This window comes from Ranitomeya imitator, chromosome 5 (assembly GCF_032444005.1).
Source record: "Ranitomeya imitator isolate aRanImi1 chromosome 5, aRanImi1.pri, whole genome shotgun sequence".
In the NCBI taxonomy this organism is placed as follows: Eukaryota; Metazoa; Chordata; class Amphibia; order Anura; family Dendrobatidae; genus Ranitomeya; species Ranitomeya imitator.
Genome location: NC_091286.1, coordinates 331,334,673 through 331,359,866, shown reverse-complemented (window position 1 = coordinate 331,359,866; position 25,194 = coordinate 331,334,673). Strand labels below are relative to the sequence as shown.

At 45.3% G+C, this 25,194-nt stretch overlaps 1 protein-coding gene across 1 annotated transcript in view; it reads right to left on the bottom strand.

The window, feature by feature from the left end:
- Positions 1-25,194, bottom strand: part of MDN1 (midasin AAA ATPase 1) — a 335,477-nt gene that overhangs the window by 134,958 nt on the left and 175,325 nt on the right. The window contains exon 51 of the mRNA XM_069726361.1: positions 5,592-5,724. Within this exon, the coding sequence (XP_069582462.1) occupies positions 5,592-5,724 (133 nt within the window). The remainder of the gene's footprint in view (positions 1-5,591; positions 5,725-25,194) is intronic.

Here is a 25,194-nt window from a genome sequence, read left to right as displayed (position 1 = left end):
TTTGAAGGTGGTTTAGCCCGTCTAAACGAAACCGCCTGATCTGCAGGTTCCGTAGAGGACTCCTTGATGCCACAGGTTAGATTTATCGCTCCAATGAGCTTCTGAACCATATCCCTCCTGGTAGCGATTTGGTTCGAATCCAGCTCCGAAACATCCTCTGAAGGCGCATCTGAGAAAGCCTCGCCTGACTCAGGGGAGGAGGACCGGGGAAAAGTCGACCGCAGAGAAGGACCGTGTGGTGAGATGGAGTGAGAAGAGGACTCAGACCGGTCCTGTCTGGACCTTTTGCGGCCTATAATGGAGGGCTCCGACGGAGGTTCCTGCGACCCGCCGGCTACTGCGGGAGTCTGCAGGGGTAATCGGTCCAGCACGGACACAAGAGTTTGAGACACCCGTGTTAGATCTGCCACCGATTGTGACAGAGAGGAAACCCAGCCTGGGGTGGGGGTATCACTCTCGGGCGGAGCGGCCGGGGAAACCTGGGCGGTGGGAACAGTCGGGTTGCTGCAGGCCTGACAGAGGACGAGAGCGGCCTCCCTTAAAAGGTAGCCATTTATTTTTTTTTTAGGAAAAGACCCTGAAGAAATGCCAGAAGGATAGGGGAAAGGGGGGGGGGGGGGGCAGAGGGGAGTGTCAGTCTGCAGTGCAGCTACTCACGCAGACGAAGCAGTTCCAGACACAGGACACAGCCCAGCTTGAAGATTGTCCCTCAAGGAAGAAAAAAAAACCTCTTAGAATATAATGCGGATCCTGCAGTGGTGCAGCCGAAGGGATCTGGTACCTGTAGTAGTCCACTGCAGCGCACAGAGAGAGACGTGCGTGGGCTAAGGCACTTGACCACGCTGGGTGCAGTAAGATGGCGCCGGTGGGCGGAGCAACACCGAGGGCTGATGGTCGGGCGGGGGAAAAGCCCACCGAGTAGTGGGGAAGTGGGCGGAGAGGAGTCGCCGGAAGTAGGCCCTGAGAGAAGCCGGGACCTAGATTAAAGCTCGGCGACCGCCTGAGGGGGAGGGGGCCGCGGCGCCGGCGCTGCTCGGCTGGAGGATGCGGCCTATGGTAAGCCACGCGGCAGCCTGCGAAGTCGCCTCAGCAAGGGGGGAAGCGCTGCCGCCGGAGGTAGGCCCAGGGGAAGCAGGGGCCCAAATTAGGAGCCGACAACCGCCGGGATAAAGCCGCGGCGACGGCGCTGCCCGGCTGGAAGATGCGGCCTCTAGTGAGCGGCGCGGCAACCTGCGAAGTCGCCTCAGCAAGGGGGGAAGCACTGCCGCCGGAGGTAGGCCCAGGGGAAGCCGGGGCCTAAATTTGGAGCCGACAACCGCCGGGTTAAAGCCGCTGTGACGGCGCTGCTCGGCTGGAAGGTACAGGGCGAAGCTCCACGCGGTCGCAGGAAAATATCAGCCTTACAGCCAGCCGCGCTGGAAAGAACCCCAGAAAGTGCTGCAAAAGCAGCAATCTGCGATTCCCGGGACCCCTTTAGGACAGCAGGCCAGGGAAAAAGATGGCCTGGAAATCGCTAGAAAAAGGGAAAACCGAGGGACCCCGGGGCTAGGAATACTCACCAAAAACATCCCACGCCGTCCTTACTAACCTCAATCCGGGGAAGATATCAGACATCCAGGGAGCTGATGGACGTCCTCGTCTCCTCCAACCGACAGGCTCTGGTAGGCGAGTGGGTGAGGGACGGAGCCAGGACCGGACTTCTAAGCATGCTGGTGTGCTAGGATCTTGGTCCTGGTGAGGGATCTATGAGGATACGGGGTGGCAGTACACGCCGTACTCATAGTCCGCCTTGTGGGACTACAGGTGTGACTGTTCACCCTGTATCCCTCCGGATAACCTGAAAAGAAACGACGCACATTGAGGTAGATAAGGGTCTAATGAAAGACCCGTGTCCACCTCCTACTGACACTAAGCTAAACTGAAGAGTATAATGCCAGTCGGTGGGGTGTACACTGCAGAGGAGGAGCTAACTTTTTATTTGCATAGTGTCAGCCTCCTAGTGGCAGCAGCATACACCCCATGGTTCCTGTGTCCCCCAATGAGAGGCGATAAAGAAATTGTGAGGAGGAGCAGTGTGTGTGTGTGTGGGAACATATTATGCAGATGGGCAATGTAGAGACATATTATGGAGGGGGAATATTATGGAGGGGGCCCCGTACGCGTGGGAAATTATGGAGGGTAAGAAATTATGGAGAAGGGGCAGTGTGGGGGAAATACTTATGAGACAGGCGGTGGAGCGGATAATAGAGAGAGGAAGCAGGGGGAGATATTACAGAGAAAGCTAGCGTGGGGGTGATATAATGGAGAAAAGCAGTGTGGAAAATATGCTATGGAAAGTGGCAGTGTGGTGGACATCATATAAAGGGAAAATATTAGGAAGAGGGCTAGGGTGGGGGAGATATGGAGAGAGGCAGTGTGGGGAAATATTCTGAAGAGAGGAATTGTTGGGGATATTATGGGGAGGCAGTGTAGAGGAACATTATGGATTGGGGCAGCGTGGGGGACATTATGGATTGGGGCAGTGTGGGGGACATTATGGATTGGGGCAGTGTGGGGGACATTATGGATTGGGGCAGTGTGGGGGACATTAGGAGTGGGGCATTGTGGGGGACATTATGAAAAGGGGCAGTGTAGGGGACATTATGGAGAGGGGCAGAATGAAGCACATTATGGAGAGGGGCAGATTGAGGGACATATGGAGAGGGGCACGGTGGAAGACATTACGGAGAGGGGCAGTGTGGGGGGAGATATTTTGGAGAGAGGTGTTTTACAGTTTGGGTTCGGCACTCCGAACACCGGGTGATTCTCGAGCTGTAATCTGCATTACAGAGCGAGAAACACTGGCGGCACTGATCAGTGGTAAGATTAATACCACCAGTCAGAGTCGCAGTTCTCACGCAGTCAAATGACAGCTTGAGCCCGCAGCTGTGACCAGAGGCAAGAAGTTTACTACTTCTGCCATCAGCTTATTCCTGCTGCTGCTAATAACAGCGAGAGCAGGCGGCAGCTGATGTGAATATTCATCAGCTGGAGCCTGAGCTCGAAATAAACAAATAGTAAGAAAAAAATTAAAAAGTGTGAGTCCCCCTGCATTTCTGATAACTAGCCAGGCAAAACTAACAAATGCAGGCTGCAACACTCACCTCTCAGCTTTAGCAAGGCTGGTTATCAAGAATAGAGGGGTCCCCACGCAGTTTCTTTTTTAAATGATTTAAATAATTTTTAAAAAACAGCGTTGGGCCCCCCATTTTTGACAACCAATCAAGCTAGAGCAGACAGCTGGGGACTGGTATTCTCAGGCTGGTAAGGGGCCATGGATATTGGTCCCCCCAGCCTAAAAATAGCAGTTCGCAGCTGCCCAGAAAAGGCGCATCTATTAGATGTGCCAATTCTGTAACTTGCTGGGCTCTTCCTACTTGTCCTGTGGCGGTGGCAAGTGGGGTTCATATTTGTGGGGTTGAGGTCACCTTTGTATTCTCCGGTGACATCAAGCCCATTGCCTAGTAATGGAGAGGCGTCTAAAAAAGTCACTCCATTTCTAATCTCCTAGTTATAATAAAGTCCTTGGGGCTTTTGAAATAAAAAAACAAACACTTATCCTTTTTTTTTATTTAAAAATACCAAACGGTTTTACTCACCCAACGTCCAATTCCACTGAAGCCAATATATGCAGTAAAAAAAAAAAAAACAACCAGATTCCTCACTTACCATCATTCTATCTCACGCCGTAATCCATGTCTGGGATAAACCGTTTTCAACCTGGACGGAGCCAAGATGGGACCGTCTAGGCTGAGAACCACTGAGTAGTGATGAGCGAGTATACTCGTTACTCTGGTTTCCCCGAGCATGCTCGGGTGGTCTCCGAGTATTTTGGCGTGCTCGGATATTTTGTTTTCGTCACCACAGCTGCATAATTTGCGGCTGTTAGACAGGCTGAATACATGAGGGAATTCCCTAACAAACAAGCAACCCCCACATGTAATCAGGCTGTCTAGCAGTCGCAAATCATGCCGTTGCGGCGACGAAAACTAAATCTCTGAGCACGCCAAAATACTAGGAGACCACCCGAGCATGCTCGGGGAAACCCGATTAACGGGTATACTCGCTCATCACTACCACTGAGGAATGAGCTTCCGCGAACTCAGCCTCAGTGACTAGCAGTGAGGTCATTACCTTAGGCCACTGAGGCTGGGCTACCAGCCAGGTCATTGAACTGCGGTGACCCCGGTGAGATCACCACTAGCAACGTGAAAAAAAGTCTCACGACATTGCAGCATTTAGCTCAGTGAGTCACCGCAGTTCACTGCAAGAAATTTCTCACAGTGAACTATGGTGAACTCACCGCTGCACAGTGAGGCTTTTTCTCACTGTGCTAGCAGTGATCTCATCGAGGTCAATGCAGGTTAGGGGCCCGGCTGGGAACGCAGTATCCGTGACCTACGGTAACTTCGATGACGTCACCGCTGGTCACTAAGGCTGAGCTCGCAGTAGCTTCCTCCGTGGTACTCAGCCTGGATGGTTGCATCTTGGCACCATCCAGGTTGAAAACGGTTTATCCCAGACATGGATTACGGCCTGGGACAGAACGATGGCCAGGTGATGGATACAGTTAATTGATAAGTCTCTCCATTACTAAGCCGTGGACTTCATGTCACCGGACAATACGATGGTATCCTCAACCCTAAACAACAACTCCACTTGCCACAGGGCAAATGGGAAAATTCGGGCAAAGCACCAGGATTGGTGCATCTAACAGATGCAAATTTCTGGTCAGCTGCTGGATGCTATTTTTAGGCTGGGGGTGGGGCAATATCCATGGCCCCCTTACCAGCCTGAAATTACCAGCCCCAGCTGTCTGCTTTACCTTGGCTGTTTGTCAAAAATGGGGGGACCTCAAGCAGTTTTTTAAATTTGTTTATTTAAATAATTAAATTTAAAAAAAAACGGTGTGGGGACCCCTCTATTCTTGATAATCACCCTTGCAAAAGCCGACGGCTGAGGGTTGCCATACAAGGCTGTCAGTTTTGCCTGGCTGGTTATAAAAAAAATACAGGGGAACTAACTTTTTTTTTTAATTTTTACTTAGCGTGCAGGCTGATGAATACTCCCATCAGCCGCGCCTGCATTCACCGTTATTAGCGTAAGCAGGCGTACGTTGATGGAAGTAGTAGTCCCATCAGCCGACGCCAGTGACTGGAGGTAAAAAAAAAAATGGAAAAAAAAAAATTCAACTCCGGTCACAGCTGCAGGATCACACTGTCATCTGACAGCGTGTGAGCAGTGGCTCTCGGACCGGCAGTAATGATTTTACAGCTGCCCAGAGGCAGCGTATGTCGCACTGTCACGCAAATGACAGGGTGGCAAACAATGGATGTAGGGCCGCCCCCCATCCATTTAAGCGAATGGGGTCCCGGTTGAGGTTTTGTTCTGGTACCAACACCAAACTTAAATTTTTAACTGTACGGCTGAACCCACCTGATCCGAACTTCCAAGAGTTCACTCATGACTACCGAGTTGCATAATTGTATAATGCAGCCTTAGAAAATGATATATACACACACACACACAAGTATTGCACATTTAAAACTTACCTGTTAATTACACTATCCAACTGGCTAAATATTTCCATATCTGGTTCCATGCCAGTATCGACTGTAAGGGAGTGTTTCATGGTGTTTAACAATTGCATATTCCAGCGAGGATCAATTGGGACACAATTGTCACCTGCATTAAAAAAAGAAACAAAATGTCAGTAATATTTATTTTATTTTTTTTAGACACAATTCTCTATATTCACTGCTTTGTCCCACCACTTTATTGCTTAAAAGGGGTTGTCCAGTCAAAAATGACAAATCTACAGTCACTCTGTGAATCCCTCCCAGGATGTGACGACTGCGAAGATTCGCCAGGGTCAGCACTGGGAACGGCAGTCACGTGACCTCAAGTATATAATATGCTTACTACTGGTAAGGATCTGGTGTGCTCAATACAAGTGTACTGTGGTAGACCAGAAACAGTATTGTCGGGTTCTTACCAGGAGTATGAATATGTAATACTTGCGGTCATATGACTGCTGTTCCCGGCGTGGACACTGGCGAATCTTCAATGTGCAGTGTGTGCGCTGGGAGGATTCACTAACAGTGACTACAAATTTGTCATTGTAGACCTGACTAACGCTTTAAGTCAACATTAAGCCGACATAGCTAAAAGTTTTGCAAAACAAGCACTGAACTTTAACCCCTTAGTGACAGAGCCAATTTGGTACTTCATGACCGAGCCAATTTTTACAATTCTGACTACTGTGACTTTATGAGGTTACTAGCTGAAGAGCCCGGCGTTGCCTGGGCATAGTAAATATCTGTGGTTAGTTATAGCACGTCACTTCTCTTATTTTCCCATCACGCCTCTCATTTTCCCAATCACATCTTTAATTTTCCCACTCACATCTCTCATTTTCTCCTTCACACCTCATTTTCTCCCTCACTCCTCTCATTCCCGCCTAACACTTGTCATTTCGACCTCACATCTGTCATTTTCCGATCACTACACTATTTTCCCTCACTCCTCTCATTTTGCACTCACACATTTTCATTTTCACCTCACACCTCTCATTTTCACCTCAGTATATACATGTTTGTCATCTCCCTTATATATAGTATACACCTGTATGTCATCTCCTGTATATAGTATATACCTGTATGTCATCTCCCCTGTATATAGTATATACCTGCTGTGTGTCATCTCCCCTGTATATAGTATATACCTGTATGTCATCTCCTCCTATATATAGTATATACCTGTATGTCATCTCCTCCTATATATAGTATATACCTGTATGTCATCTCCTCCTATATATAGTATATACCTGTATGTCATCTCCTTCTATATATAGTATATACCTGTATGTCATCTCCTCCTGTATATAGTATATACCTGTGTGTCATCTCCCCTGTATATAGTATATATCTGTGTGTCATCTCCTCCTGTATATAGTATATACCTGTATGTCATCCTCTATATATAGCATATACCTGTATGTCATCTCCTCCTGTATATAGTATATACCTGTAGGTAATCTGCTCCTGTATATAGTATATACCTGTGTGTCATCTCCTCCTGTATATAGTATATACCTGTATGTCATCTCCTCCTGTATATAGTATGTACCTGTATGTCATCTCTTCCTTTATATAGTATATACCTGTGTGTCATCTCTCCTGTATATAGTATATATCTGTGTGTCATCTCCCCTGTATACAGTATATACCTGTGTGATCTCCTGAATTAGACCTCGTTAACACGTTATTTGCTCAGTATTTTTACCTCAGTATTTGTAAGATAAATTGGCAGCCTGATAAATCCCCAGCCAACAGGAAGCCCTCCCCCTGGCAGTATATATTAGCTCACACATACACATAATAGACAGGTCATGTGACTGACAGCTGCCGTATTTTCTATATGGTACATTTGTTGCTCTTGTAGTTTGTCTGCTTATTAATCAGATTTTTATTTTTGAAGGCTAATACCAGACTTGTGTGTGTTTTAGGGCGAGTTTCGTTTGTCAAGTTGTGTGTGTTGAGTTGTGTGTGGCGACATGCATGTAGCGACTTTTGTGAGACGAGTTTTGTGTGCAACATGCGTGTAGCAACTTTTTGTGTGTCGAGTTGCATGTGACAGGTTAGTGTAGCAAGTTGTGTGCAGCGAGTTTTGCGCGTGGTGAGTTTTATGTCTGGTGCCTTTTGAGTATGTGCAAGTTTTGTGTGAGGCAACTTTTGCATGCGTTGCAAATTTTGTGCATGTGGCAATTTTTCCGCATGTGCAAGTTTTGCGTGTGGCGAGTTTTCCATGAGGTGAGTTTTGCACTTGTGGCGAGTTTTGCGTGAGCCTATTTTTTGCATGTGGCGAGTTTTGCGCGTGGTGAGTTTTGAGCGGCGACTTTTGCGTTTCGACTTTTATGTGGCGAGGTTGGTGTATGTGTGGTGAAATGTGTGCTGAGGGTGGTATATGTGTTCAAGCACGTGGTAGTGTGTGGCGCATTTTGTGTGTGTTCATATCCCCGTGTGTGATGAGTATCCCATGTCGGGGTCCCACCTTAGCAACTGTACGGTATATACTCTTTGGCGCCATCGCTCTCATTCTTTAAGTCCCCCTTGTTCACATCTGGCAGCTGTCAATTTGCCTCCAACACTTTTCCTTTCACTTTTTCCCATTATGTAGATAGGGGAAAAATAGTTTGGTGAATTGGAAAGCGCGGAGTTAAAATTTCACCTCACAACATAGCCTATGACGCTCTCAGGGTCCAGACGTGCGACTGTGCAAAATTTTGTTGCTGTAGCTGCGACGCTTCCAACACTTTTCCTTTCACTTTTTTCCCCATTATGTAGATGAGGGCAAAATTGTTTGGTGAATTGGAAAGCGCGGGGTTAAAATTTCGCCTCACAATATAGCCTATGACGCTCTCGGGGTCCAGACGTGCGAGTGTGCAAAATTTTGTGGCATGTTTGTCATCTCCCTTATATATAGTATACACCTGTATGTCATCTCCTGTATATAGTATATACCTGTATGTCATCTCCCCTGTATATAGTATATACCTGCTGTGTGTCATCTCCCCTGTATATAGTATATACCTGTATGTCATCTCCTCCTATATATAGCATATACCTGTATGTCATCTCCTCCTATATATAGTATATACCTGTATGTCATCTCCTCCTATATATAGTATATACCTGTATGTCATCTCCTCCTATATATAGTATATACCTGTATGTCATCTCCTTCTATATATAGTATATACCTGTATGTCATCTCCTCCTATATATAGTATATACCGGTGTGTCATCTCCCCTGTGTATAGTATATATCTATGTGTCATCTCCTCCTGTATATAGTATATACCTGTATGTCATCTTCTATATATAGCATATACCTGTATGTCATCTCCTCCTGTATATAGTATATACCTGTAGGTAATCTGCTCCTGTATATAGTATATACCTGTGTGTCATCTCCTCCTGTATATAGTATATACCTGTATGTCATCTCCTCCTGTATATAGTATGTACCTGTATGTCATCTCCTCCTTTATATAGTACAGGTCCTTCTCAAAAAATTAGCATATAGTGTTAAATTTCATTATTTACCATAATGTAATGATTACAATTAAACTTTCATATATTATAGATTCATTATCCACCAACTGAAATTTGTCAGGTCTTTTATTGTTTTAATACTGATGATTTTGGCATACAACTCCTGATAACCCAAAAAACCTGTCTCAATAAATTAGCATATCAAGAAAAGGTTCTCTAAACGACCTATTACCCTAATCTTCTGAATCAACTAATTAACTCTAAACACATGCAAAAGATACCTGAGGCTTTTATAAACTCCCTGCCTGGTTCATTACTCAAAACCCCCATCATGGGTAAGACTAGCGACCTGACAGATGTCAAGAAGGCCATCATTGACACCCTCAAGCAAGAGGGCAAGACCCAGAAAGAAATTTCTCAACAAATAGGCTGTTCCCAGAGTGCTGTATCAAGGCACCTCAATGGTAAGTCTGTTGGAAGGAAACAATGTGGCAGAAAACGCTGTACAATGAGAAGAGGATACCGGACCCTGAGGAAGATTGTGGAGAAGGACCGATTCCAGACCTTGGGGAACCTGAGGAAGCAGTGGACTGAGTCTGGTGTGGAAACATCCAGAGCCACCGTGCACAGGCGTGTGCAGGAAATGGGCTACAGGTGCCGCATTCCCCAGGTAAAGCCACTTTTGAACCATAAACAGCGGCAGAGGCGCCTGACCTGGGCTACAGAGAAGCAGCACTGGACTGTTGCTAAGTGGTCCCAAGTACTTTTTTCTGATGAAAGCAAATTTTGCATGTCATTCGGAAATCAAGGTGCCAGAGTCTGGAGGAAGACTGGGGAGAAAGAAATGCCAAAATGCCTGAAGTCCAGTGTCAAGTACCCACAGTCAGTGATGGTGTGGGGTGCCATGTCAGCTGCTGGTGTTGGTCCACTGTGTTTCATCAAGGGCAGGGTCAATGCAGCTAGCTATCAGGAGATTTTGGAGCACTTCATGCTTCCATCGGCTGAAATGCTTTATGGAGATGAAGATTTCATTTTTCAGCACGACCTGGCACCTGCTCACAGTGCCAAAACCACTGGTAAATGGTTTACTGACCATGGTATTACTGTGCTCAATTGGCCTGCCAACTCTCCTGACCTGAACCCCATAGAGAATCTGTGGGATATTGTGAAGAGAAAGTTGAGAGACGCAAGACCCAACACTCTGGATGAGCTTAAGGCCGCTATTGAAGCATCCTGGGCCTCCATAACATCTCAGCAGTGTCACAGGCTGATTGCCTCCATGCCACGCCGCATTGAAGCAGTCATTTCTGCCAAAGGATTCCCGACCAAGTATTGAGTGCATAACTGAACATTATTATTTGATGGTTTTTTTGTTTGTTATTAAAAAACACTTTTATTTGATTGGATGGGTGAAATATGCTAATTTATTGAGACAGGTTTTTTGGGTTATCAGGAGTTGTAGGCCAAAATCATCAGTATTAAAACAATAAAAGACCTGACAAATTTCAGTTGGTGGATAATGAATCTATAATATATGAAAGTTTAATTGTAATCATTACATTATGGTAAATAATGAAATTTAACACTATATGCTAATTTTTTGAGAAGGACCTGTATATACCCGTGTGTCATCTCTCCTGTATATAGTATATATCTGTGTGTCATCTCCCCTGTATACAGTATATACCTGTGTGATCTCCTGTATTAGACCTCGTTAACACGTTATTTGCGCAGTATTTTTACCTCAGTATTTGTAAGCTAAATTGGCAGCCTGATAAATCCCCAGCCAACAGGAAGCCCTCCCCCTGGCAGTATATATTAGCTCACACATACACATAATAGACAGGTCATGTGACTGACAGCTGCCGTATTTCCTATATGGTACATTTGTTGCTCTTGTAGTTTGTCTGCTTATTAATCAGATTTTTATTTTTGAAGGCTAATACCAGACTTGTGTGTGTTTTAGGGCGAGTTTCGTTTGTCAAGTTGTGTGTGTTGAGTTGTGTGTGGTGACATGCATGTAGCGACTTTTGTGAGATGAGTTTTGTGTGGCAACATGCGTGTAGCAACTTTTTTTGTGTCGAGTTGCATTTGACAGGTTAGTGTAGCAAGTTGTGTGCAGCAAGTTTTGCGCATGGCGAGTTTTGCGCGTGGTGAGTTTTATGTCTGGTGCCTTTTGAGTATGTGCAAGTTTTGTGCGAGGCAACTTTTGCATGTGTTGCAAATTTTGTGCATGTGGCAATTTTTTCGCATGTGCAAGTTTTGCGTGTGGCGAGTTTTCCATGAGGTGAGTTTTGCACTTGTGGCGAGTTTTGCGTGAGCCTATTTTTTGCATGTGGCGAGTTTTGCGCGTGGTGAGTTTTGAGCGGCGACTTTTGTGTTTCGACTTTTATGTGGCGAGGTTGGTGTATGTGTGGTGAAATGTGTGCTGAGGGTGGTATATGTGTTCAAGCACATGGTAGTGTGTGGCGCATTTTGTGTGTGTGTTCATATCCCCGTGTGTGGTGAGTATCCCATGTCGGGGTCCCACCTTAGCAACTGTACGGTATATACTCTTTGGCGCCATCGCTCTCATTCTTTAAGTCCCCCTTGTTCACATCTGGCAGCTGTCAATTTGCCTCCAACACTTTTCCTTTCACTTTTCCCCATTATGTAGATAGGGGAAAAATAGTTTGGTGAATTGGAAAGCGCGGAGTTAAAATTTCACCTCACAACATAGCCTATGACGCTCTCGGGGTCCAGACGTGTGACTGTGCATAATTTTGTGGCTGTAGCTGCGATGGTGCAGATGCCAATCCCGGACATACACACACACACACATACAGCTTTATACAGTAGATAACTCTGGAACGCTTTAACGGATCCCACTGATTCAGAGAATGTTTTTTCGTGACATATTGTACTTCATGTTAATGGTAACATTTCTTCTTTCAAACCTTGTATTTTTATGCCATTAAATCAGAGATATATGTCACACAAAATAGTTAATAAATAACATTTCCTACATGTCTACTTTACATCAGCACAATTTTGGAAACAAATTTTTTTTATTAGGCAGTTATAAGGGCTAAAAAGTTGACCAGCAATTTCTGATTTTTACACCTTTTTTTTTTTAGGGACCACATCACATTTGAAGTCATTTTGAGGGGTCTATATGATAGAAAATAACCAAGTGTGACAACATTCTAAAAACTGCTCCCCTCAAGGTGCTCAAAACCACATTTAAGAAGATTATTAACCCTTTACGTGCTTCACAGGAACTGAAACAATGTGGAAGGAAAAAATGAACATTTAACTTTTTTTTGCAAACATTTTACTTCAGAACCATTTATTTTTTATTTTCACAAGTGTAAAAACAGAAATTTAACCATAAATTTTCTTGTGCAATTTCTCCTGAATACGTGGGGGTAAACCACTGTTTGGGCGCACCGCAGTGCTCGGAAGGGAAGTAGCGCCGTTTGACTTTCAATGCAGAATTGGCTGGAATTGAGATTGGATGCCATGTCACATTTAGAGAGCCCCTGATGTGCCTAAACAGTGGAAACGCTCCACAAGTGACACCATTTTGGAAACTAGACCCCTTAAGGAACTTATCTAGATGTGTGGTGAGAACTTTAAATGCCCGAGTGCTTCACAGAAGTTTATAATGCAGAGTCGTGAAAATAAAAAATATTTTTTTTTTCCACAAAAAAGATATTTTAGCCCCCAAGTTTTTACTTTCACAAGGGTAACAAGAGAAATTGGACCCCAAAAGTTGCTGTCCAATTTATACTGAGTACACTGATGCCCCATATGTGGGGGTAAACTACTGTTTGGGCGCACGGCAGAGCTCAGAAGGGAGGGAGCACCATTTGACTTTTTGAGCGCAAAATTGGCTGTTGTGTTTGGAGACCCCCTGATGTACCTAAACAGTGAAAATCCCCCAATTCTAACTCCAAACCTAACCCCAACACACCCCTAACCTTAATCCCAACCCAATCCATAATCCTAATCACAACCCTAACGATAATCACAACTCTAACCCCAAAACAACCCTAACCATAACCCTAATCAAAACCCTAAATCCAACACACCCCTAATCCTAATCTCAACCCTAACCTAAAAACCTAACACTAATCCCAATACACCCCTAACCCTAACCTTAACTCTAATCCCAAACCTAACCTTAATCCCAAACATAACCCTAATGCCAACCCTAATCCAAACCCTAACCCTAATCCCAACTATAACCCTAACTTTAGCCGCAACCCTAGCCCTAACTTTAGCTCCAACCCTAACCCTAACTTTAGCCCCAACCCTAACCCTAGCCCTAAATTTAGCCCCAACCCTAAATTTAGCCCCAACCCTAACCCTAGGGCTACTTTCACACTTGCGTTGTGTGGCATCCGTCGCAATCCGTTGTTTTGGACAAAAAAACGGATCCTGCAAATGTGCCTGCAGGACGCCTTTTTTGCCCATAGACTTGTATTGCCGACGGATGGCCACACGTCGCGTCTGTCGTGCACTGGATCCGTTGTGTTTTGGTGACCGTCGTCACAAAAAAAAGTTCAATGTACCCCTTTTTTTGTACGTTGCGTCCGCCATTTCCAACCGCGCATGCGTGGCCGTAACTCTGCCCCCTCCTCCCCAGGACATAGACTGGGCAGCGGATGCGTTGAAAAACTGCATCCGCTGCCTATGTTGTGCACAATTTTCACAACGTGCGTCGGTACGTCGGGCCAACGCATTGCGACGGCCACGTACCGACGCAAGTGTGAAATAAGCCTAACCCTAAATTTAGCCCTAACCCTAAATTTAGCCCCAACCCTAAATTTAGCCCCAACCCTAAATTTAGCCCCAAACCTAAATTTAACCCCAACCGTAACCCTAAATTTAGCCCCAACCGTAACCCTAAATTTAGCCCCAACCCTAACCCTAAATTTAGCCCCAACCCTAACCCTAAATTTAGCCCCAACTCCTCTAGCTGCCGGCTGGCAGATCATGGCAGGCACACTGCGCATGCGCCCGCCATTTTCTTTCCTGATGAAGAAGCCGGCAGGCAGGAGGGAATGCAGGAGGATCCAGGGACACCGGTAAGTATAACAGGGTCCCCGAATCCCCCTATTTCTCTGTCCTCTGATGTGCGATCACATCAGAGGACACAGAATGACAGATCGCCCTTTTTTTTTTTTTTTGCGACCGCCGGTATTCACTTTTTCCACTGCGCCGTTAATTAACGGAGCTGTGGTTTGAGTACCATTAACTGCCGCCGTTAAAAGGCATATCGGTGGTCGTTAAGGGGTTAATCTTCTCCACAGCAATGTGGCACCGTGTAAGGGAATCATGAAGCACTATGCAGCTGACTAATAACAGGAGAAGACCCAATGCTCAGAGCAGCCATACACACAGCAATTTCTCCAAAATGCTGGCATAAATGGGGCAACTGCGAGTTGTGCAAAAATATTGCAAATGTTGGCGTTTTCATACAAGTTTTCCCCAGTTCAGCCAAACTGGGCAGATCTGGGATTGGGGTATAATGACAGAGTTTGTTTAATTCATGAAGAACTGTGGCTTTCTCTAAGCCAGAAATCTTACTCTGTTCAGCTACTGTAGTAAGATTGGTGGCATAGCACACGGAAGCGGACGCCACTCGTCAGACACTGTGCCCTTTTTCATGAATCAGGAGCATCTGACTCCACCATGCCCTCCTTGTCAAAACCAGCAAAAAAACACTCCTCGTCTTTATGAATTGGGGCCTAAATATTTTAAAATTGCCAAGACGACCAATTCACACCATTTTCAGACTTTTTGAAATGAGTGAATGAGCAAGAAGGATGGCAATGAATAGCAGATCTGTTGTACAGCTGATATGATGTCTTGTATTTTTCAGTTATTCTTAAGTCGAAATGTTGTTAATACTGGACGACATATCAGCATCCCGTCAAAAAAAAGCCCAGAATAGGAAAAACAATGCAACTCATATCGGTCATTTTATTCTAGCTGACGCAAAACATGCTAATCTTCACAGACCAACCATGAATAGCAAGTCATTCACAAGATGACCTCAATAAATTTTGGAAAAAAAACTGTTCGTTTTCTGGTTGAGTTCACTGAGAAATCATTGCAGTCAAAGTGTTGACTCAGAAAGGGGCGCACCTATAATGAGGCCAGTTGAGCACTTTGCCTCAGGCGGCAGTAAAGTCCGTGAAGACAGGGGGCGGCAGCGCGGCGCAGCTCCCTGCAGTCAGATAACTTGGTGCCCTGCTCCTGCGAGCAAGCTGCGGTCGGGACTTGTGAGGGAGGAGGCTGCCTGGTTGCACTTTCAATAAAGCAGCAACTGACTCTGCATCCTCTGCATCTGCCCCCTCCAGCTAGGGAGTGTGAATGATTGACTCACAGATGGACCATTCTACCTCTCTGCAACAAGTGACTTTGTTCATCAGACTCCAGGTGCTGTATATGGGGGGTGCAATGGTGTATGTGGTTGGTGCTGTATATGGGGGTCATGTGCTCTATTGTGTATAGGGGTGATGTGCTGTATATTGGGGGTGCTGTGCTGTATATCGGGGTGCTGTATATGGGGGGTGATGTATATGGGGGTGCTGTGCTGTATTGTATATGGGGGTGCTGTTCTGTATATGGAGGGTTCTGTGCTGTAAATAGGGGTTCTATATATGGTGGTGCTGTGCTGTATTGTATATAGGGGTGCGGTAGATGAGGGGTTCTGTGCTGTATATGGCGGTGCTGTGCTGTATTGTATATAGGAGTGTTGTGCTATGGGGGTCTGGTGCTGTGTATGGGGTGATGTGCTGTATATGAGGGGTTCTGTGCTGTATATGGAGGGTGCTGTATATAGTGGTGCTGTGCTATACATGGGGTGCTGTATATGGAGGTGCTGTATTGTATATGGGGGTGCTGTGCTGTATATAGGGGGTGCTGTAATGCTGTATATGGCGGTACTGTGCTGTATTGTATATGGGGGTGCTGTGCTGTATATGTGGGGTGCTGCATTGTATGTAGGGGTGCTGTATTGTATATCGGGGTGCGGTATATGGGGGTGCTGTGCTGCATATAGGGGTGCTGTGCTGTATTGTACATGGGGGTGCATTATAGTATATGGAGGGCTATGGGGGATGCATTATAGTACTTGGAGGGTTATGGGGAATGCATTATAGTATTTGAAGGGCTATGGATGGTGCACTATAATAAGGGTTACCTTATAATATATGGAGGACTATGGGGGTGCATTATAATATATGGAGAATTATAGGGTGCATTTTCTATGGGGGTGCAATATACTATATGGAGGGCTATGGGGGTGCATTATAATATATGGAGCCAATTATACTACATGGAAACCATTATATTTGTAGGGCTCTGCGGGGGCATGATAATACTTGGAGGGCTATGAGGGCACTGCCCGCATCTCCATCTTGGGAAGTTCTCTGCACCCAGCTTGTGCATAGTATTAGATGGCCATGGTAAGCTGTTTTTTGAATTTTTTCTGTGGTTTAATAATGAGGGCAGTGAGGAAACCTTTTTACTTTAAGGAGGGCAATTTGAGAGCAGTGTTGGGGGCCATTATACAGGGTGAAGAGATGTAGGGGCCATTATACTGTATGTGGGTCTATTATACTACATGGAGGTGGGGGTCACAGTTGGGAATCACACTGTGCCGGAGTAGTTGACGGGGAATACAGTAGGGTCATCGTGCTGTGTGTGTGGAGGGTCCTGTGGAGCAATTCACTGTGGGGGGATCACAGTGTTTATGTGACACTTGTTGGCATCACACTTTATGGGGGAAATGACAGAGGAATCTAGGGGCTTCAATTGGAGGAAAATTACCCAATCAGAATTTCTGCTATGGGGCCCCATGATTTCTATGTATGCCCCTGGTGCAGGATGCATTGTCCCTTTCACATACGCCTCTCCTGCAGGACTGATTGCCCATAACTTACACATCAGGTCCATTGCTGCCCCTCGGTACATACAGTCATTCCAGCCGTGTTCCTCCCGAGTAGCAGTTGGTCGGTGGAGCTCGTCCCCTTTCCCGCTCCCACATGAAACACGAAAATTGAACTGCATTACTGCACTAGAAAAATGAAAAATGAGAGCGTTTAGCGCATAAAAATGGCCAATTTTATGTGTACCTGGTAGCGACCATAGGGCATCTCTCTTATACCAGGTTCTACACTTTCCTTTCCTTGCTGAGAATAAATGTCTCCATCTGAATGGGTACCTGTGAAACCTCTTCTTAGACTAAAATTCTCTCCCTCTGTGGAGGGGTATTGGACCTGCTGCGATTAAAACACCTGTGGCTAGGAGGCGGAGTGCTCGGTCAGAAGGCTAAAGAATACATTTCAAAAAACTGACCGTCACATCCAAACATAGACTGTATACAATTGGTGACTCTAGGTTCAGCACCTGTTCACACTTAGTCTATGTTTAGATGTGACGGTCAGTTTTTTGAAATGTATTCTTTAGCAGCAGGTCCAATACCCCTCCACAGAGAGAGAGAGAATTTTAGTCTAAGAAGAGGTTTCACGGGTACCCATTCAGATGGAGACGTTTATTCTCAGTGAGGAAAGGAAAGTGTAGGACCTGGTATAAGAGAGATGCCCTAAAGTGGCTACCAGATACACATAAAATTGGCCATTTTTATGCGCTAAACGCTCTCATTTTTCATTTTTCTAGTGCAGTAATGCAGTTCAATTTTCGTGTTTCATGTTTGCATGTTTCAGCGCTGCAGTGTGCTGCCTTATTTACTTGACTGTATACGAGTTGGTGACTCTAGGTTCAGCACCTGTTCACACTTAGTCTATGTTTGGATGTGACGGTCAGTTTTTTTAAACAAATACCAGTGTCGACATCACCTCAGACCAGTCTGGATGGGGCCCAATATCCAGAGCTACCAGGGTTGTTGGAATCCGTTTGGGAATCCAATGTATACATAATGTTACAGCATCAGCATTGTGACATTGATTCTCTCTCTCAATCTGTCAGTTAATTTAAGCTGCCCATATCCATTCCAGACTTTACCCTTCTTAATGTCAAGGGCAGAATTTGTGGAAAGCCTAAGTTATTTGAGCAGGAATATCCACAGCAAAAATCACAGAATTAAAAGAGAACCTGTCAGCAGAATTAAGCCCTATAATAAGGCATAGCCATAATGGCGCAGAGATACTGATTAAGTTGATGCCTGATGTGAAGGGATCCACTCAGTGGTTATTTAATAATTATTTTATGAAGTTTTCATAAAATGACGTCTTGTGTGCTTCGGGACAGGGTCTTCTTTTCGTTCTCTGCCCCCCACCAGCCTCCTCTGCGGGTCACTGATTATTCAGTGACCTGCCTCCTTTTTAAAATTTTGCATCACCACCTCCATCATTGTGTGGGCAGCGTGTGCGCAGTGGGAGCCAGTGTCATGTGTGCAGGACTTAACCCCTTCAAGACGCAGCCCTTTTTCATTTTTGCATTTTCGTTTTTCGCTCCCCTCCTTTCTAAAGCCATAACTTTTTTATTTTTCCGTCAATGTGGCCATGTGAGGGCTTGTTTTTTGCGGGACGAGTTGTACTTTTTAACGTCATCATTGGTTTTTCCATGTCTTGTACTAGAAAACGGGGAAAAAATTCCAAGTGTGGTGAAATTGCAAAAAAAGTGCAATCCCACACTTGTTTTTTTGTTTGGCTTTTTTTGCTAGGTTCACTAAATGCTAAAACTGACCCGCCATTGTGATTCTCCAGGTCACTACGAGTTCATACATACCTAACATGTCTAGGTTATTTTTTTATTTAAGTGGTGAAAAAAAATTCCAAACTTTGCTAAAAATAAATAAATAAAATTGCGCAATTTTCCGATACCCATAGTGTTTCCATTTTTCGGGATCTCGGGTCGGGTGAGGGCTTATTTTTTGCATGCCTAGCTGACATTTTTAATGATACCACTTTTGTGCAGATACGTTCTTTTGATCTCCCGTTATTGCATTTTAATGCAATGTCGCGGCGACCAAAAAAACTTAATTCTGGCGGTTTTAATTTTTTTTCTCCCTACGCCGTTTAGCGATCAGGTTAATCCTTTTTTTTGTTGTTGATAGATCGGGTGATTTTGACCACGGCGATACCAAAGATAATAATAATAATAATTTTTATTTATATAGCGCCAACATATTCCGCAGCGCTTTACAAATTATAGAGGGGACTTGCACAGACAATAGACATTACAGCATAACAGACATACAGTTCAAAACAGATACCAGGAGGAATGAGGGCCCTGCTCGCAAGCTTACAAACTATGAGGAAAAGGGGAGACACGAGAGGTGGATGGTAACAATTGCAATAGTTATTCGGACCAACCATAGTGTAAGGCTCGGGTGTTCATGTAAAGCTGCATGAACCAGTTAACTGCCTAAGTATGTAACAGTACAGACACAGAGGGCTATTAACTGCATAAAGTGGATGAGAACATTTTTTTTTTTTTATATAGGCCACACAGGGATCGTTACGTTAATGCATTGAGGCGGTAGGCCAGTCTGAACAAATGAGTTTTTAGGGCACGCTTAAAACTGTGGGGATTGGGGATTAATCGCATTAACCTAGGTAGTGCATTCCAAAGAATCGGCGCAGCACGTGTAAAGTCTTGGAGACGGGAGTGGGAGGTTCTGATTATTGAGGATGCTAACCTGAGGTCATTAGTGGAGCGGAGGGCACGGGTAGGGTGGTAGACTGAGACCAGAGAGGAGATGTAGGGTGGTGCTAAGCCATGGAGTGCTTTGTGGATGAGGGTAATAGTTTTGTACTGGATTCTGGAGTGGATGGGTAGCCAGTGTAATGACTGGCACAAGGTAGAGGCATCGGTGTAACGGTTGGTGAGGAATATGATCCTGGCAGCAGCATATATGTGTATGTTTGATTTTTTATTGTTTTATTTTGAATGGGGCGAAAGGGGGGTGATTTAAACTTTGATATTTTTTAAAACATTTTTTTTTACTTTTGCCATGCTTCAATATCCTCCATGGGAGGCTAGTAGCTGGCATAGCCTGATCGGCTCTTCTAGATAGAAGCGATGCTCAGATAAGATGCCACCGGAGGAGGCGCGTGCACAAACCAAGATTTCAGCTTGCCTGCCATGAAGATTTGATTCATATTGTAATTTTGCAGCAGATATGTTCCATGTGGAAAGAAGTAGAGATTATTTGATTATTGACAGTACCTTAATGAACAGTCAGGGAGCAGTTCCCAGGGCACATGTTAAAGGTCAAAAGGGAAGTGGAGGGAGAGCACTGCAAAGCATGGGAAAAACTGGTGATATAAGCAGATAAAGGATGCATTACCTGCACACCTCAATGTCATGAGTTGTATGGAAATCACTAGTGTTAGGGACTCCATGCAGAACTGACAAGTTAAGACAAATGTACTGACACATAGGGATGGGCATGATCAATCATAATTGGGTACAACAATGAGTTTGGAAAAGAAACACTGAAAACTTTTATTGGGTAGTGTGAGAACAATCATCCCCTAATCATCTCCACGTCATGCAAGGTGGACATCTTTATTCTTTCCTTCCTGCTGTGAGGAACACAGAAGCGTAAGGGTTTGAGAAGTTCTAAAAAGTCCGAAGCAGTGGATTGTTATTCTGGATGCTAATGGAACTATTCCTTCCGGCTGCTTCAAATAAAATGTTGTCTAAGAAGGTCTCACAAAAATCGAAACCCGCAAAGATAGAGGTTTTAAGGTGTACGTTAAAGTTGTGACCGCAATTCAGCATTAGATCAAGGCAATTTAGTGAAAGGCTATAATGGAAGGCATGATAAACAAGTCTTTGTAATTCCAGGGAAGTCTCAAAAAAGGTATTCCCCAGCATAAGAAAGCCGGTGGGTCAGCTCCACAAATTTTGTAATAACGAAGTCCTGAAAGAAAAGCTTTTCTTTCAGGACTTCTTTATTAAAAATGTGTGGCGCTCCAAGAAAAAGAGTTTACGGTGAGTAACCACAATCTTATTTTCTCCATCGCTTCATTGGGGGACACAAGAAACCATGGGACATTCCAAAGCAGTCCCTAGGGAGGGAAAAAGCACAAACTCTTTTCAGGTCGGAGAACTAGCCACTGCTGCTTGTAAGATTCTAGGCTGGTATCTACTTGGGCAATAAATGTGGACCTTGTAGAACTCGGCTAAGGTGTGAATAGAAGAGTATGTCGCTGCTTTGCAAAGCTGTAAGGCAAATGCCCAATGGCGAATTGCCCAGGAGGCACCCACTGCTCGGGTAGAGTGGGCCTTTGTTCTTAATTCAGTATGCCTCCATGATTGCCACCCAGACAGCAATTGCAGTCTTGGACACCGGAAAGCTTCTGCGAGAACCTTCAGGAATGAGAGAGAATCCAACCTCAGGAAAGGGTCAGTCCTAGTAAGGTAAGGTCCAACCTGTCCAGGGATCACTCCAGAGGATGAACTGGTGATGGACAGAAAGGGGAGGACAATGTCCTCATTGAGATGAAAGGCACAGACTAACTTGGGGAAAAAAGAAGGTACAGGACGTAAAAAACCCTTATCCTGGTGCAGATTAAGAAAGGGTGAGAGACAAGAAAGAGCTGCCAGCTCCAAAACCAACCTGATGGAAGTGATGGCCATGAGAAAAACATCCATCCAAGATAGCAGAAGCAGAGAGACGTCACTAAGCAGTTCAAAGAGGGGACTGATGAGAGCCTCCAGAACCAGGTTGAAGTCCCACGGATCGACTGGTGGTCAATACGAAGGAGCTGAATTAGCTACACCCCGACGAAAACTTCTGACCTGAGCATGCAAAGCTAAATTCTTTTGGAAAATAATGGATAACGCAGAGACCTGGCCCTTCAAAGAACTGAGAGCTAGACCTGAATCGTGCCCTGATGAAGGAAGGCCAGAAAAAAAGGGAGAAAGAAAACCATTGGGGCGGTGTGATAGGTCTCACACCATCAGAAGAAGGCATTCCCTGTTCAATAGTAGACTCAAGATGATGCCAGCTTCCGAGCAAGGATCATCGTCTGCAATCACGCGCTCTGAGAACCTGGAAGCTCTTAAAATGGCAGCTTCAACAGCCATGGTGTCAAATTGAGCGACAAGAATTCCGGTGGAAGATGGGTCCTGAGAAATCAGATTTGGTCTGAAAGTCTGCATACCAGGCCCTCCTGGAACAATCCGGTGCCATTAGGATGAACGGTTACTCCTTAACTGTTCAGAAGAATCAGCGAAAGGTTAACCCCTTAATGACCGCCAATACATCTTTGTACTGACCTGATATATGAGGCCAGGTTCACATTAGCGTTTCTGTGCGCAGCGTATGATCCACATAGATCCGCATGTGTTATGTGTACATATTGTTAAAGAAATGGTTAATCTTCATATTGTTAAATATCAGAAAAATAGCAGAAAAACAAAGTATTGCACAAGATTATCATCTGATTCTCATTTCCCGGATATCATACATAACAGTGGTCAATGATTCCAAAAAAATGTTAAGGACATCTGTATTTGTCCGAAAACACCCAAAAATGCGTAGGTTCAGCCAGCATTCCATAAAACCGCAGACATGCACAACTCCCCGCATTCTTTCACCTCATCCATCTTGTATCCCAGGATGTTTTTGACAACTTATTGTATAAGGCTACTTTCACACTAGCGTCGGAATTCGGCCCGTCGCATTGCGTCGGGCCGAGATTCCGACGCTAGCGTTGTTAGCGCCGCACAACAGGTGCAGCGGATGCATTCTCCGGCGCATCCGCTGCCCCATTGTGAGGTGCGGGGAGGTGGGGCGGAGTTCCGGCCACGCATGCGCGGTCGGAAAAAGCGGTCCGTCTGGAGCAAAAAACGTTACATTTAACGTTTTTTTGCTCCCGGCGGTCCGCCCCAACACAGCGCAACCGTTGCACGACGGTTGCGACGTGTGTTAATATGTCGCAATGCGTCGGTAATGTTACTCTATGGGGCAAAAACGCATCCTGCAAACAACTTTGCAGGATGCGTTTTTTCCCCTAAACGACGCATTGCGACATATTAAAAAAAACGCCAGTGTGAAAGTACCCTAATACATTCATCTGTGCCAATTTATTATTTAACTCTACATTTCCTTTTGATCTTGGGCCTTTATAAGCCCAGCCCTAAAAATAAAGACCAGAGACTATTTGGACAGACAACGAGCGTGTGTCTCTCTGATTATTGCTTCATTGCGTAGGTACCTAAAGACAGAACACCTGAGTAGGTTGGAAATCCCTTCTCTAACAACATCTTTAACATGGTGTACACAGGGACATGAGTTTGCATGCGTTCGCATACACGTGTCGTTTCGCGGTGTGCGGTGGTGTCCAGCGAACACAACATGTTGCATTTTTTGAGGCGTCAAATATTGTGCAATCATCAAAAATGCATTACTGTCTATGGGAACGCATTGGTACTCAAGGACATGCGTACGTATGCGTTCTTCAGAATGCGCATGTCCAGGAAATGAGGTCATTTAAACGCATGCACACGCAGCTGGGTTTTTTTTTTTGCGTCATGTGTAAGATGATGCGGAGGTGTAAGCATGCGTTTTGGCATGACAACTTGCTGTATCAGCGGCGATCAGTGTTGGCACCGTCCATATCTGTTTAACCCCTTAGACGCTGCTGTCAATGACTATATCATATAAGTGGCTAAAAGAGTGTGGGGGCTTCATCTTCATCTTAATTGGCATCTTGAGATCATGATTGTGTGGTCCTGATGCTCACCATGGCAGTTCATGGTCAAATAGTGGCCTTAGAGTCTGCCAGCTATAGTGGTCATTTAGGTGAGAAGAATACTCTTTTTCATTCCTATCATGCCACTTTGTATTACTTCCTTAACAGCACCTGAAGGGCAAATAAACTACCTGACAGCAGTCCTCAATATGTCAAGGGGTGCTAGTTTTATAATGGTATCACTTTTGGGGGTTTTCCAATATATAAGACCCCTAAAGTCACTTGAAACAAGGATAGGTCCCTAAAAAAGTAAATTTTGTAAATTTCTATGAAATATTGCTGCTACGTTTTTAAACCTCCTAAAATGATAAAATAAAATAGGGATTTTTGTGTACTCACAGTAAAATCCTTTTCTCCGAGCTACTCATTGGTGGACACAGGACCGTGGGGTGTATGCTGCTGCCACTAGGAGGCTGACACTAAGTAAATACAAAGAGGGCTAGCTCCTCCTCTGCAGTATACACCACCCACTGGCTCCGGATAGAACCGGTTCAGTGACCAAGCAGTAGGAGATTAACAAACATTAACCGTAGGTACAACATGTCAAAACTATAACAGTCAGCATAGGCAACAGGCCAAATGGGTGGGTGCTGTGTCCCCCAATGAGTGGCTCGGAGAAAAGGATTTTACGGTGAGTACACAAAAATCCCTATTTCTCCATCGCCACATTGGGGGACACAGGACCGTGCGACGTCCCAAAGCAGTCCCTGGGTGGGAAATAACAGCTACCACTGCCTGCAAAACTCGTCTACCCAGGCTGGCATGTGCAGATGCCTGAGTATGAACATCATAATGCTTTAAGAAAGTTGATTGCTAGACCAGGTAGCAGCTTTGCAAACCTGCTCTGCAGACGCTTGATGCCGAATGGCCCATGAAGCGCCCACCGACCGAGTGGAGTATGCCTTAATCCCAGCTAGAATAGGCTTGCCTCTGAAGCAGTAAGCTTCTTGAATAGCCGACCGAATCCACCTGGCTATTGTCAACTTAGAAACGGCCGATCCCTTCCGGTGTCCTGCCGGGAGCACGAACAGGGCATCCAATCTGGAGAAAGGATGCCGTCCTAGAAACGTACTTTCTGAGAGCCCTCACAAGATCCAAGGAGTGAAGAGACTTCTCCACACAGTGCGCCGGGGCAGGACAAAACGAAGGAAGCACAATATCCTCGTTAATGTGGAAGGAAGACACCAACTTTGGAAGAAAGGGAGGGGACAGCCTGAGGACCATTTTGTCTTGGTGGAATGTGAGAAAAGGAGCTCGACAGGAAGGAGCAACCAACTCCGAGACTCTTCTGATCGACGTAATCGCGACAAGGAAGGCTACCTTCCGTGAGAGGAGAGATAGAGAGATGTTCTACAATGGCTCAAAAGGAGATT